This window comes from Molothrus ater, chromosome 8, assembly GCF_012460135.2.
Source record: "Molothrus ater isolate BHLD 08-10-18 breed brown headed cowbird chromosome 8, BPBGC_Mater_1.1, whole genome shotgun sequence".
Classification (NCBI taxonomy): domain Eukaryota; kingdom Metazoa; phylum Chordata; class Aves; order Passeriformes; family Icteridae; genus Molothrus; species Molothrus ater.
In genome coordinates, this window is record NC_050485.2 from 12897886 (window position 1) to 12911084 (window position 13199).

Below are 13199 nucleotides of genomic sequence, written 5' to 3' on the forward strand. Positions count from 1 at the left end.
CTTATTTCTTGCAGACAACCTGAGCATGTCTTGAGAGGAATTTGCAGCTGGAAGTCTGTCTTTGTTGGCTGAAACCAATAGCAAGGGTTCACTTCTTTGCTGGGGAAGGAGGAAGCTTTTGAATTAAGGGATGTTTGTTAGCTGTGCTTTAGTCCTGAACACCACCTGATCTTGTTTTCTTACTGACAGTGTTTTCTTACTGACATTTGAAATGCAGTTTTGATATAGTAGGGCTCCTGAAAGATTTAGAATGCCAAGTTTAAAACTGTCTGAAAGCAAATACCTTTTTATTATAAAGCACAGCAATACAGAAGACAAACTACAGCTGAGGATTGTTCATCCTACAGGAATTCTGGAAACACAAGCTTATTAAATGATCAGAAGTGCAACTGTTTATGACAACCACACTGTTACATTCAGCTGTCTTCTGTCTTCACAGTGCTCAGCTGGTATCTGTATAGAGAAGAGTTGATGTGATTATTTTTAGTTATGAGATCAGGATCAATCTTTATGGATAAATCTCTTTTAAAACATGAATCTTGCTACTCTGAAGTGGGGAATTGTCATTTTGATTCACAAAATCATAGAAGGAAGGTCCAATCTGTAATTCTTGAGCAATTTGGCAGTTTTAGCAAGATCCATCTGAATAGTACTTGCTATAGATTTGCTGCAAATGATTTGCTGATTTCTGTTTTAAATTCACTGCAGTGCTTAACTGGAATATTTTTCACTTTTACTGGAATACCCCCTTCCATTGCACGAGAGTAACTTAACCATTAACTGCCCCTCACAGAAAACTTTCAGCTTCAGTGGATAACAAAGTTGGTGAGGACTGTATCAGTCATGGTTACCAGATCCATACAGCCACCTGCAAGAACCAAAAACCAGCATAAACTCTGCTGCTGTTTTCTTCAAGCCTACTTCCATCATGTAAGTGCACTGTAGTGTGCCCAGCTACAGCTACCTTAAATGAATAAACAGCCCAGGACTGACAAAACTGACTTCATAAACATGTCTGTGGATGCTTTTATCTGTCCACAAGTGGTTTATTTTCCACTAAGAGTGTGTCACCTTGTTAAATGCACTGTTGATATTTAGGCAGAGGATGAACCACATAGAGCATTATAAGGAAATGAGTAGAATAGGTGGTCTCATCCAAGTAATTTCTGTTGTGGTTTAATTTATTCCAAAAACGTTTATCCAGGAACATGTTTTGTGTGAGGGGCTTACATGTCAAAGTTGTATTTAGGATATCAAAATGGCAATACCTCCCATTTTGTAAAATTTTGATGCCATCCCTTATTTTGTCACACATGAAGCTAAAGAATCACAGGATCTTAAATCTGGAAAGGACCTTGAGATTACTTAGTCTGTCCTGCCATTCTTAGGTGAGTTGCTTCATTTGCTCCCAGCCCTCTCTTTAGAGGTTGTTGAAATCTGATTTTCCAAACTGGACCTGCAACTGGGGTCCTGAGGTCCCCAGTTCTGAGGCCTTAGCTACCCTGAGCTGAATTAGTTCACATATTTAGAGAGAAAATATGGCATAATTAATAATAACATATGTAACCCTTTTTTTCAACTTAGATTATACCTGACGAGATACTGACCATCAAAAACATCTATAAGTGGAGTTCCTGGAGCAGTGGGGATATTCAGTGTTGTCTCACTGATGATGTTGAGGAGTGATTTGACTTCTGATTCTAGGTGCTCCACTGTTTTTATTACCTTCTAATGGAAACAAGGGAGACAAATGGAGAAAGGAGGTAGACAGAGGGTCAAGTAGAAGGAATTGCACCAGATGCGTTTGCAGAAATGCAAACCTCACATCCTATCATGGCAACAGCTAATTTAATCTGTAATGCATGCTGCAGGTTTAAACATTCCTTGTGTTCTGCTGGCCTCTAGTGGCACCAAGTATTAGCGCTCAGTTTTGCAAGAGTTACGTTACAGCAGCCCTGTATAAAGAAGAATTTAAATTCTTGGAGCTTTCCATTAGTTTTTTAATTCTTTCTCATTTCTGACAGAAATGCAATTTATTAAATGCAATAAAAGAATCTGCATGGACGATGAGAGGAGCTGATGGGGTAGAAAGACAAGGGCTGGGACTAGAGCAGAAGAGAGGTGATGTTCCCATTTGAGAAGCACAGCATGAAGTTTGGGAACTACCCAGCTGAGAATAGTTAACAGGTATCTTGTGAGTGCTTAAGACACCAGGGGGAAAAAAAAAAATCAAACTTTTCAGCTTTCCTGGAATCCCTGTCATAGAGCTCATATAGCTCTTAAATGTCAGCAGAAACTCCTCTATCAGTGTTGGGAGTCACTTGCAGAACCTACATCTACCCATAAATCAGTGTGAAACTTAACAAATACAGGTTCTGAGGTTTTTAGATGAAAGGCATAGATGAGGATGTTTAGATTATAAACATTCTAGAAAAGGCTGATGTATAAAAATTGTTAATCAGTTTTTTGGAATTCATTAAGATTATATATTTCTGGTGATAATGGCTTTATGGATTTATGGATAAATATGACATCTGAAAAAAGTAGTCCAGCCTTGACTAGAATCAAGTCAAGAAGGGACATTGTCTAGAAACATTCTTTTTCTTTGGTCAAAAGGATAGGGCAGAAGTCTGGTAAGGTTCAGGAGCCAGCACAATCCCTCTTACCTCTTCAATAATATCTAAGCGTTCGTGGAGCATGTGTTCATTGCACCAGGTTCCTCTTTCCAGACTTCCAGGTGCCATACTGACAGGATCAGCAGCAGCTGGAAATAGAGACACAGGTAACTGGCAGAGGGTTAATAGCAGTCCTTGCCTTTCAGATTTATGAAGTGATATTTTGCATGCTACACAGCATTGTTGATGAACCAAATGTAGGAATTGAACTTCTTTTCCAATAACTACAGCTGTGCCCTAGTAGTTGCCTGCATATGTCATGTTGGTTGGAACATGGTGTTTTCTCTTGCCATGGGTGTTTGTTTTGTTTTGTGTATGTGTGTGTTTGTTTTACATAATCTATTTTTTCCTACATGTGTAAGGTAAGTTTATAGGCTGTGACTCTCTCTCTTAAGTGTCAGACCTAACTGTTGGGAAGATCTGCCTAACACAACCGTTCCTCATAGACTACCTTCAGAAGCAGCTGGTGCTGTAAAGCTTTGAAGACTAGCTAAGCTTGTCCACTTTGTATATGGATGCTGATGATTCCTCTGTGCCAGAAGGTTGTCCCAGACAGTCTCACTTTGCAATGGGAAGGGAAACAATAAAAATTGTTTTATTGCTGAGCACATTTGCTGACTTGGCTATATACAAAGTCACATTTCTCTGTCAGTTATCTGTGTTTACCTCTCAGTACTCATGAGCTCTTGCTCTTTGAACTTTTCATTCTGCTGGCTGTGCTCCATCAGTCAGTAGCTGCTGATGTCCATGTTTTAGTGGAGCCTATTTGCTTTTCATAACTTTTGTGCAGCATTCAGTAACATTTTAAATTTTCAAATGTGTGCAGAGGACCGTAGTGGAATATTTTAAACTGTGCTAAAGTGATAACCTATCTTCCTGCATGTAAAGTTAAGTTTGGCTCTTGCTTGATGCTTGAAGCAGCTAGGATAATGAGGAAGCAGCAGTAACTCATTCTGTCATTGTTTGTAACAAAGACAAAACTGAGCTTGTGTTACAATGAACAGTAAGACACACAAGAGCAGTAACTAATTCTGTCTTCAGTGCTGCTGTGCCAGAGCAGTGGTTTGGAACTGCTGCAGTGCTTTGTCTCAAGCCTGTGCCAAGATTTCTGGAGTGTAGGTGTCAGGTGATGGCAAACGTGTGTCAGTAAGGATCACTGCAGTTTGGAGGCGATGAGGGATGTACTCTGAGTTGGAATGGCATCCTTGGAATTGGAGGGAGGAGGAGGGATTACAAAGTGACCTGACGTACTGGGCATTATTTAGAAATTGGTTTGGCAGAGATTTGGTTGGGGTTTTTTTTAGTGCAGTACCAGAAGGTGGTGCTGTTAGGACAGAATCCCGAAGACTTGGTCTACCTGTTTACAGAAGGGCGCTGAAATACAGCAAGTATTTCAACACCAGCGGCTTTGCAGTTGCCTTTTTTTTTCCTCTTTGCTGCTAGTGATGGTGGTTTATGAGTCTTGTTACTGTCTTAGTGGTCAAGTGAACCGTGCTATTTCTCAAAATTTTTGCTTTACATGTCTTTTTTTCATTGTGACTGGAACAGTGTGGAGATAGTGAAATTGTGGTGGCTGATTCCCTAGGCAGGTGTTTGTAGGTGAGGGGGTTAGATATGATAGACTGACAGTTAGTCAAAGCACATGTATACACACCATGATAGGTACCATGTACAGCCAGTGTAAGATTGTTGCATCTTACTGTGAGCTTAGCAAAGCACTGCACAATTTTGTGTGCATCGTGTGTACACACACAGAGCTTTGTGTGTACCTAGAGAAGGAGGTAAAGGGGGTTGCTATGGGACACAGGACTCAGTAGCTCCTGGTTCCTTGGGTTCCTCTCTGGACCCAGAGGGAGACAGCTTTCCATCGCTCACAGCACTGTGCTGCCTTACCAGCTGTAATGGCCATACTGAAGGAGGACCAAGTCCTTGTTTGACTGGGCTGTAAGATATCACTCAGAGCCATAGAATTAGTGCAGTGCCTAAAACTTTGAGAAACAGGCCGAGCCTAAGTGTCTCAGGAAACACCTGACAGCTGATGTTAGCAAGGCTAAGGGTTAGTGTAAGCAAAAGCGTGTCTAGTGTAGACCGCACAGTATGGAGCTGTGAGAGGGCTGAGCTAGGAGAAACCCTCTCAGGACCTGCATGTCCATGTCTTGTTAGTGACTTTCACACCAGAACAGAGCTGTTCAGCCTCTTGCAATTGCCTCTTAACCACCATGCCAGAACAGGCTATTTCAGCTGCTGCTGGCTGGGCAGTCAGTGTAGATTTCTTTTTTCTGAGTCCTGGCTTGAGGCTTTGGCTTCCCAAAACACTCGTTATTCTGTTGTTTGGCTTTAGCTTTTAAGCCACAGCTTTATCTCTGGGATGGGCTGTTCACAGGACACATCCGGTCCCTTGTAAATGTGGCACATATCTGGGTCACTATGGTCTGGCAGTTCAGCCAAAGCAGTAATTTCCATGTGCTCAAAGAGAGCACGTGGAATGTTGCTTAGGAGCACTGCCCTTCTCTATTTCAATTGGTGAAAGAAAGGGACACAATCTGCCTTTGGCACTGACCTTACTCCAGCAGCATCTCTACTTCATATATATGAAGTCACCATGTGACTTTACAGTCACCATTTAAAGGAAGTGAAGAGCAGAAGGCTGCAAACTATGTAAGCAATAGATTCATGACTTAGGATACTTCCAGGTACTTGCTTTCTGAAGTTACTGAAGAACGTTCTTTAAATGTAAATTGGAATTTTTACTTGTCTCTCTGCACGTGCTTTGAAACACAGACAACTTTGGTAGTAAGTTTTGAAGCTAGCCACTTTTAAGAGTGAAGTGTTCTTTGTATTCCATATAAATTACATATTTAAAATGTGTAGGTGTTTGCAACTTCTGACAGCTTAGGCAAGTGTGTAGGAGGCATATTTCAATGTCTTAAATATCTCATTTGAAACTTAATAGATTATTTCACTTGCAACATTTCAATATGGCAGAGAGAACATTACTTTTTAGTTAATGTCCCATCTGCAAATTTCCACCTGATGTTTCTTGCAAGTGAGATGTTCAGTTATGTTCTTGAAATCCATTCTAGTTGATATATAGGGTGGTTATTTTCCATCAAGAACCAGAACTCTTGTGTTCAAGATAAGAAAACGACTCATGCCTTTTTTGCTCTGATTAAGTCCTCTGTGCTACATTGATGGCACCCATAAATCTAGGTAGTTCTAACCCTGGGCTGTGATGCAGTCAGACACCAGCAGGGAAATGGAGCATCTCTGAACTGGTTGTTAATAAGGATCTGTTTACTAGAACATGCCTAAAGTTTGAAAGAAGTAGCACAATGGAGAGTAAGATCTATGTATTATGGTCAGCCTGACTGTACAAAATTTGGTTTTATAGCAAGGGAGAGAATGAGCAATGAAGTAAGAATCAAAACAGCCTTGCTAAACAGGTTAAGAGCAGAGGCCTTTGATTAAGAATATCCCTCAGTTAAGCTCTTCTGCCTCCTGTATATTTGATATATTCCCCCAACCCGCAAGATGTTCCTTCTCTGTGCTCCCTGATGAAGTTCCTTTCTAGGACTGTCAGGGTTCTTTCTATCCAGGTGCTGTTAAATGATTGATTTTGATCATCGAAATAGTTAATGATAAGCATCAGAATAAACCTAAGCAACTGCCTCTCTGCTGTCATTTTCTGTGGTTACTAGGACTGCCAGAACTGAAGTATGTGACCACACAGATCTGGTAGGTCTTTTAAAGTAACCTTCCTAATGACACGTTGCTGATCCAAATGAAGTGACAGGCTTGATCTAGAAATTGCTGGGTTGGGTTCTTTGGTCTGCGTTACAAAGAAGGTCAAGGTGAGTGACCACAATGTTTCCCATTGGTCTTAAAACCTGTCAAGTTCTTTGGCCTCATTCTATGATCAATGTGGTTTTGAAAGTTGACTGCAAGGTCTTGTTTGCACTCAGTAGGGCGGGAGGGATAAAACAAAGCAGGCCACAAGCCAAGTGGGAGACATGGGAGATTGAAACAGGAACCAGATGGCAAATGAGGAAACCTGAAAACACGTGATAGAGCAAGGGGAATAAAGGAGAACATGACTAACTCTTCAAGAAAACATGCTATGCTCTGTGTTTTTGTTTGCACTGCCTTAGGTTTAGAAGTAGCATTTTATTCCTAAAGCATGGAGCATAAGGTGGCCAGACAGCCTTTGATGAGAAAAAGAATGGCAGTAGTAATGATTTATGTTCCAACAGGAAAAAGGTCATGAACTGGAGGATCAAGTTCAAATGATTAATCCACTATCCAGTGTGGGAGGAATGCAACAGAATTCTGAATGGATTTGCTGACCCTTACTTAACTTATTTTTTCTCTAAATTATTTTTTCTCTAATGTTTTTGTTATGTGGTTTTGGGGTTTTGTTTGTTTTGTTTTAATTTCAAGAAGGTACATGAAAGTTTTTAATGCCTGATTAGAGATTAATCTGTAATGGAAAAGTTTCAAGCATAATAAAAAATCCAAGGGATTTCTCTGGTATCCAAGATTTACGATCCTCTGATAAGGGAAATGTCCTGAAATGAGTTTCTTCTGTGAAATTAGTTATTTTTTAAATTAATTTTAGAAGCTAAATAACCGTGTCAGAAAGTTCCAAAATTGTACGTGTGGTTCATATTCTCTTTATCAAGGTGCAGAATATGCTGCTAAGAATATTATTTCAGATCCTACATCGGGTAAGATTGTACTTGTTTTAATTATTTTTTACCTGAAAGAGAAGGAGCAAAGGGGGAATCTCATGGGTTGGGGAATCTATTGATGGAGGTGGGTCAGGTAACAGCCCATGAGTTCTCACATCTTTGCCTTGTGTGTCCCATCCACCTCGGTGTGGGACTTGGTGTCACAGTGTGTTCTGGTCCCACACGTCACTTGTGCTTGTGAAATGTGCAAAACCAGAAATGGGACCTCATAGTAATTGTTCCTGACAAGATAGCACATATTTCTGTGTACAACTACTTCATTTATGGGCAGCTTTTGCGACCCCTGTAATTGTCATTTCGTAAGGGGATCCATCTCTCACTTAGCCAGCAGTGGAGACTGAGAGGGAGTGCACAAGACCAGAGATAGTTCATGCTTCCAGTGGGTGGTTTTTTTTTAAAGCACAGAAAAATCTGGGCCTTTGCCATGGCTATGTGTCAGAAGCAAAAATGCTACTTGAAAAACTACTTTCCTTTTTTTGCTGCTTCTGTGACTGTAAGAAGCACTTAAGTTTTGTGTATTTTCATTCAAAGGAAGAAGGATAGTAATTAAATGTTCCTGTGAGGGAACTATTGCTTGGAGCGTGTTTTCAGCATGCTGGTCTTCAGAACAAGCAGCCAGCGAATATCCTCTTGCACTTGCTTCTGCAATGGAAAATGACTACAGGGAGTTGGACTGATAAGAGGCACAAGTTATGTAATCAGCAGGTATGTTACTCTAATTCGTACTGTATCTTACAATGATGCTTTGGGCTCCAGAAAAGTTTGCCTTTATTATGGATTTATTTTTGTGTGAATGCATCTTTGTTTTAGAAACCAAGGCTAAATATAAGGAGGATTATAGCTAGAAGCTGTATAGGACAGGAGGAGCTGTATCTTAGTGTCCATAAAGAAGCCAAGTTGTGCAGAATTAGTGAGCTTAAGGCTGGCTTGAAAGTGGAGATGTGAGATACGTAAATAATGGATACCATCATCAATTTGAGGATAACCACTGGTATCAGGGGATAAAGAGTTTCTCAGTTTTCTGAGGACATGGCATTTGGTCTGTGTTTAGTAATAGAAGTGATGGTCATGGGGAGTGGGTGAGGTGAGTCTGTGACTTGTTAGTCAGCTCTGTGATTGTGTAGTTTTCATATGTCTTAAGTCATGGCAGTAGAAAGAAGTAAGTAAAATGAAAGAATATAGTTTTTTCTTAAAATCTGAACAAATCTAAGAAGTTGCTTGAAGATCTGTTTTCTCTTGGCTGACAGTTCATGCAGTCTCTGCAGCAAGTCAGGAAGTCGAATAGTGGGAGAAGGGCAGCAAGTCAGAACACGATACACACACACACACACATAGTATATCCTGACATTCAGGCCCAGGATTACATCTGCTTCAGCCAGAGTAGATTGGCTGTGTTTCTGAATAAAGCCTCATCCTGCAGGTGAACAACAGGAGTCCTATATTTCTAAACTCCTGATTTTTTGGGAGAGTTTGATACTAACTTTTGCTTTACATGTGGAGGTCACATTGTCCACAGAGTTGAAATTCCTTTTAACTAAATGTACAAAAACATAGGGCTTTACAGATATATAAAATCTCTCTATAAAAGGCTCACTTCTGTACTGAACCCTGATCTCCAGATACCTCACAATCTTAAAAACCACAGTTATTTTGGGGTACACTTTGTTGTCACAAACTTTATTTCTCCTTCCTTGTTAGAAGGTGGTTTTGCAAGGACTGTAATCCTTGCTTTGGAGACAATGCTGGTAGGTTTCTATAAGGACAGAAAATACCTATAACATAGAGTATAGGTTAAACCATTATTAATTTGTTAGTAGAGAAGTATGACTCCAAGTCAGGCCTAAAATAGGATATCTATCATAAATTTTTATTGTGGCTTTAATTCTACAATGCAGTGTTTTAATCTCCTAGAGAAAAAAAAATGCTTCTCTGTGATAATGCAAATGGTCAATTTGGGGCAGAATCTGGCTGTTCTGAAAGGATTTTTTTTTCCACTTTCTAGATAATGGTCTAGCTTATAGATCTTCCCAGCTTTTATATTGCATGTGAATATCAGAGGATTCAAAATGTCTTGAGAATTCAAAATATGTTAGATGAATGAAGAGAAGCATTCATACACTTGATTTACTTGAACTCATAGTTAGAACCGGCTGAAACTTCTGCTTTTGGAAAGCAAATCACGCCACAGTGTGGAGCAGCGGTGCTGGGTCCCTGGTAGAGCGCTCGGTGTTTGGTGAGCTCCGCTAACAGCCCGTGTGCGGGAGCAGGGGCTTGTTTACCCAGGAGCTCCAGGTGCACAAGCATGGAGCACAATCTTTGCTGCTGGGGCGCCTCACCCCTCGGAACGATTTGCCTAGAAACACATTTAAAGACACTGGCAGCCAAAAAAGCATACCTTTATTCAAGGTATTGTGCTCCAGGCTACATTGTGTGCTGCATTTGAGCAGCACCCCACAAATGAACCCAGCACGGGCAGCAAAGCACTGTAAACTGTGGCAGGAGCGCGTGGTTGCATCCAGAAGGGCTCCCGTGCCAGCCTCTCCTCCTGAATGATTTGGAGGCTGAGCTCTTTGAATATGAGATTGTTTATATTAATGGCTGAATTAAAACGTAAATTCTAGTTTGGCTGAATAATTTTTAAGAGGAACCTGTGGGGAGTTAGGATGGGGGATTCTGCAAGGGAATCATAAGTTATGTTCCCCAACTCAAGAGTAGCAGAATGAAAGTGGGGATGGCTTTTTTAAGCCTTCAGTCTGGCAGGGTGCTCCCCTGGCCATGACAGACACAAAATTTCTCATTTTGCATGATGAAAACCATTAAGACAGTAAACATGGTTTGCTGACTGAGTAGCTGCCACCTGGCATGATACTGGGTGCTAGTCTCCTCTGCAGTTATTATCAAAGTGCTATTCTAATTAACTGAATTTTATCTGAGTTTGCAAATTATTTTAGATTAAAACCCTACTTTTATGGGAATAGAAAAAGCCTTTTTTAATTTTCTTTTATTTCACATTTATTTCAGCGAAGCTTGCAAAACTCACAAGAGGATAGTGAATTCTCGTGGAGTGAAAACAAGTTAGAGTGCTCTTGCTGTTGCATTGATATTTCTGTTCATCACTGAGATAAACATCACAAAGCCAGTCAAGTAGGAGGGAGTCAGGGCAAGGAAGAGTGACTAGAACTTGGGGGCAGAAGGGACTAGCAGTTTTTTAGGAAATGTTTTGAATGTAATAGGATCTTACTACCCTGCCATGAAGTACAACTATTGTCTTGTCAAGAAAGTAGGACCAGAGGGAAAATAAATCTGAGCCTCAGCTAGCAGAGAAGATGTAGTACAAACAGGCTGGGAAGCCAGGTTTGTGGTTACACAGGGACTGTAAACCCTTGAACTAGTCAAACTGAATAGCTTTGTCACACTACAATGTGATTACAGGTTATTCAGTGCCAATCTCTTGTTAATGAAAGTAGAATTCAGATGCAGGCTTATCAGATGTTCTCTGTTTATATTTTGTTCTCCCAAGGCCATTGGAGAAGTCATTATGTACCTCAAAATCTCAGGAATAAGCAATCCAAAGCAGAAGAAACAAAGTGGTGATGCTATTACCAGAAAATTTAAAAAGAAGGCTTGGAAAAAGGAGACTCTTTCTCTAATCACCTTGAACTTCAATCTCATTTCCAAGTGGATTAGTGTGATATTAATACGGCTGCCAGAACAGTAATTATGGAAATTCGGAGCACTGTCTGCAGCACCTCAATGTGGTCCTAAATTTCTGAAGGTAGAGTGATTCTATCTCCTGTAAGAAGTAAAAAATTTCCAAATGTACCGAAGCAATATGCCTACAGGACAGACTTCAATGTCACAAAAATGGAGTCTTACCTCTCAAATCAGAGGATTTTGACAAAACCTGTGTCACCTTCACATAAAGTACATAGGGAAATTAAGCAATTATTTGCCTCCCCCTCCCACCCTATGCAAAGGCTTTGACCATACTGAGATTAAGCTACAGTTTCTGCTTTGCCAGTTCAGAGTCACTTACCTAAAAGATCTTGCTCGTGCAGGACTAGAACAAACGCCAGTGCCCAGAGGAAAAGCATGGTTCCAGCCTGCCCGGGCTGTGCCGTGGCTGTGCTGGAGAGCCCCGCAGCCTCCTTCCCTCCCTCCCTCCTTCCCTCCCTCCCTCCCTGGCTTCCTATCGGCTCCTCGTCCAGCCCTTCGTGCTGAGGTTTAGCCAGAGTTAGGCGGAAATATGCCCAGCCTGAGCCAAGATTCTTAAGCTGTTCTCCTCTGCTTCCCTCCTTTTGAAAACACCCTTCCAGCTCCATGCACAGCCCAGCTATCCAGCCAAGCTGGAAGTGACCCAGGATCCCCAAAGTTAAGGTTTTTTACATTTGTATTTATTTACACAGATTACAATGGAAATTGATGAAAAGCTTTGGATGCTGTAAATATAGCAAGTGGGGCAAGGCAAGGAAGGGAGAAAGGAGGAGGAAGGGTGCTGGTTTCTTTCCCTGTAGAATTTCATCTGGGGCAGGCAAAGCACTGGAAAACACGGTATCTTTAGATCTTGTGAGTTTATAGGGCTTTTACCATTGTATACTCTTTTTGAAGAGCACAGAAACACCTTCCTTGGGCAGTACAATGTGTGGCAGTCTTGTGGGACGTTACAACTCTCTGTGGTGCTTTATGTTTGGACATTATCATAGGATCTCCTGAGGAGCCATCTGAGCTCTTTTCAATTTGGCAGGGTTTTAAAATTGCTTGGGCTTGATAACATCACATGCAAAAATAGCACTGGCAATGTGTGTGATTTTTAACAGGATCTTGGTGGAACATTGTCTTGCAGGTTCCTTGGTGTTGACTGGATAAGCATCAGTCTTTGACCCCTCTAGGCTGATGTTAAAACCCTTAAGGTGTCTCCTTCCTGGTATTATTCCTCATAATCATTTGAGTTACCTTTTTTCAAACTACTGCAAGAAAAAAATGAGAGGCCAGAAAGGCATCCTACTTAATCCCAAAGGCCATTCATGGTAGACAGGTTCATGGTAGACAGTGGTTTAACCACTGAAAATAAACCCCTGCAAGCTAGAACAGATTTCTTCGGTCTTTACCACCCCCTAGCAGTCAAAAAAATCCAGTTCTTTGAATATCTGAAAATGAGCCTGTGGAGATGCTATCTTGGAGTTCCAAGTATAATCGTCCTTGGTGACTTACATGACAAGTTAGGTTGTAAGCTCAGTTGCAAGGCAAAATAGTCTCAGTAACAGAGATTCTGTGACTGGAATTTTTCTAATAACTTTAATGAAGCATAGAACAACCTCAATGTTTATTAAGCCCTCAGGCTTTGTTTGAATACGTTAATGTTTTTGTGAAATAAAAATTTAAATTAGCTGTGAAAATTGGAGTGGCAGTGTTTTTCTGGGTGTTTTGGTTTGAATCACTATGTAGAGTACTGCAATTCTTACAAATTCTTGTTTTGAGAATAAATTTGATTTTATGCCTGCTGAAAACTTACGGTAAATCATAATTTCTTATTAACAGATCCTGAGAGGGGAGCTGCAAAAGGTAACAGTGAGTCCAGCCTCAGTTGTACCCTGTGTTTCAATATGAGATGCTGATGTGGTAGGCTGTGATTTTTGAAGTGAGACGTTATCTGTGTGCTGTCTGTGCTTTAAAGAGAGGGGACTGGGGAGCACAAGAAGAATATTTATGAATAGTTGGCTGCTATTTTCTGAATGTGTTTGTCCTTTGGCTCTGTCCTTTTTTAAAGCAGAATCAT

The 13199-nt window shown here is 40.7% G+C and overlaps 1 protein-coding gene across 1 annotated transcript; it reads right to left on the reverse strand.

Annotated features, from left to right (window-relative positions):
• Positions 1 to 270: 270 nt before the first annotated feature.
• Positions 271 to 11556, reverse strand: PLAC9 (placenta associated 9). The gene is made up of 4 exons (XM_036385693.2): positions 11460 to 11556; positions 2667 to 2764; positions 1608 to 1728; positions 271 to 453 (listed from the first exon to the last, which is right to left on the reverse strand). Exons 1-4 carry the CDS (start codon positions 11515 to 11517, stop codon positions 443 to 445), a joined length of 288 nt encoding a protein of 95 aa, XP_036241586.1. The 5' UTR covers positions 11518 to 11556; the 3' UTR covers positions 271 to 442.
• Positions 11557 to 13199: the final 1643 nt, after the last annotated feature.

What these genes read in the sequence shown, in the direction of transcription:
- PLAC9 (XM_036385693.2), bottom strand. Translation starts at nt 11,517, where the DNA reads ATGCTTTTCCTCTGGGCACTGGCGTTTGTTCTAGTCCTGCACGAGCAA. An exon ending in GCACGAGCAAGATCTTTTAG is followed by an intron (nt 2,765 to 11,459) that starts GTAAGTGACTCT and finishes CTCTATTTCCAG; the next exon opens with CTGCTGCTGATCCTGTCAGT. An exon ending in GCTTAGATATTATTGAAGAG is followed by an intron (nt 1,729 to 2,666) that starts GTAAGAGGGATT and finishes TGTTTCCATTAG; the next exon opens with AAGGTAATAAAAACAGTGGA.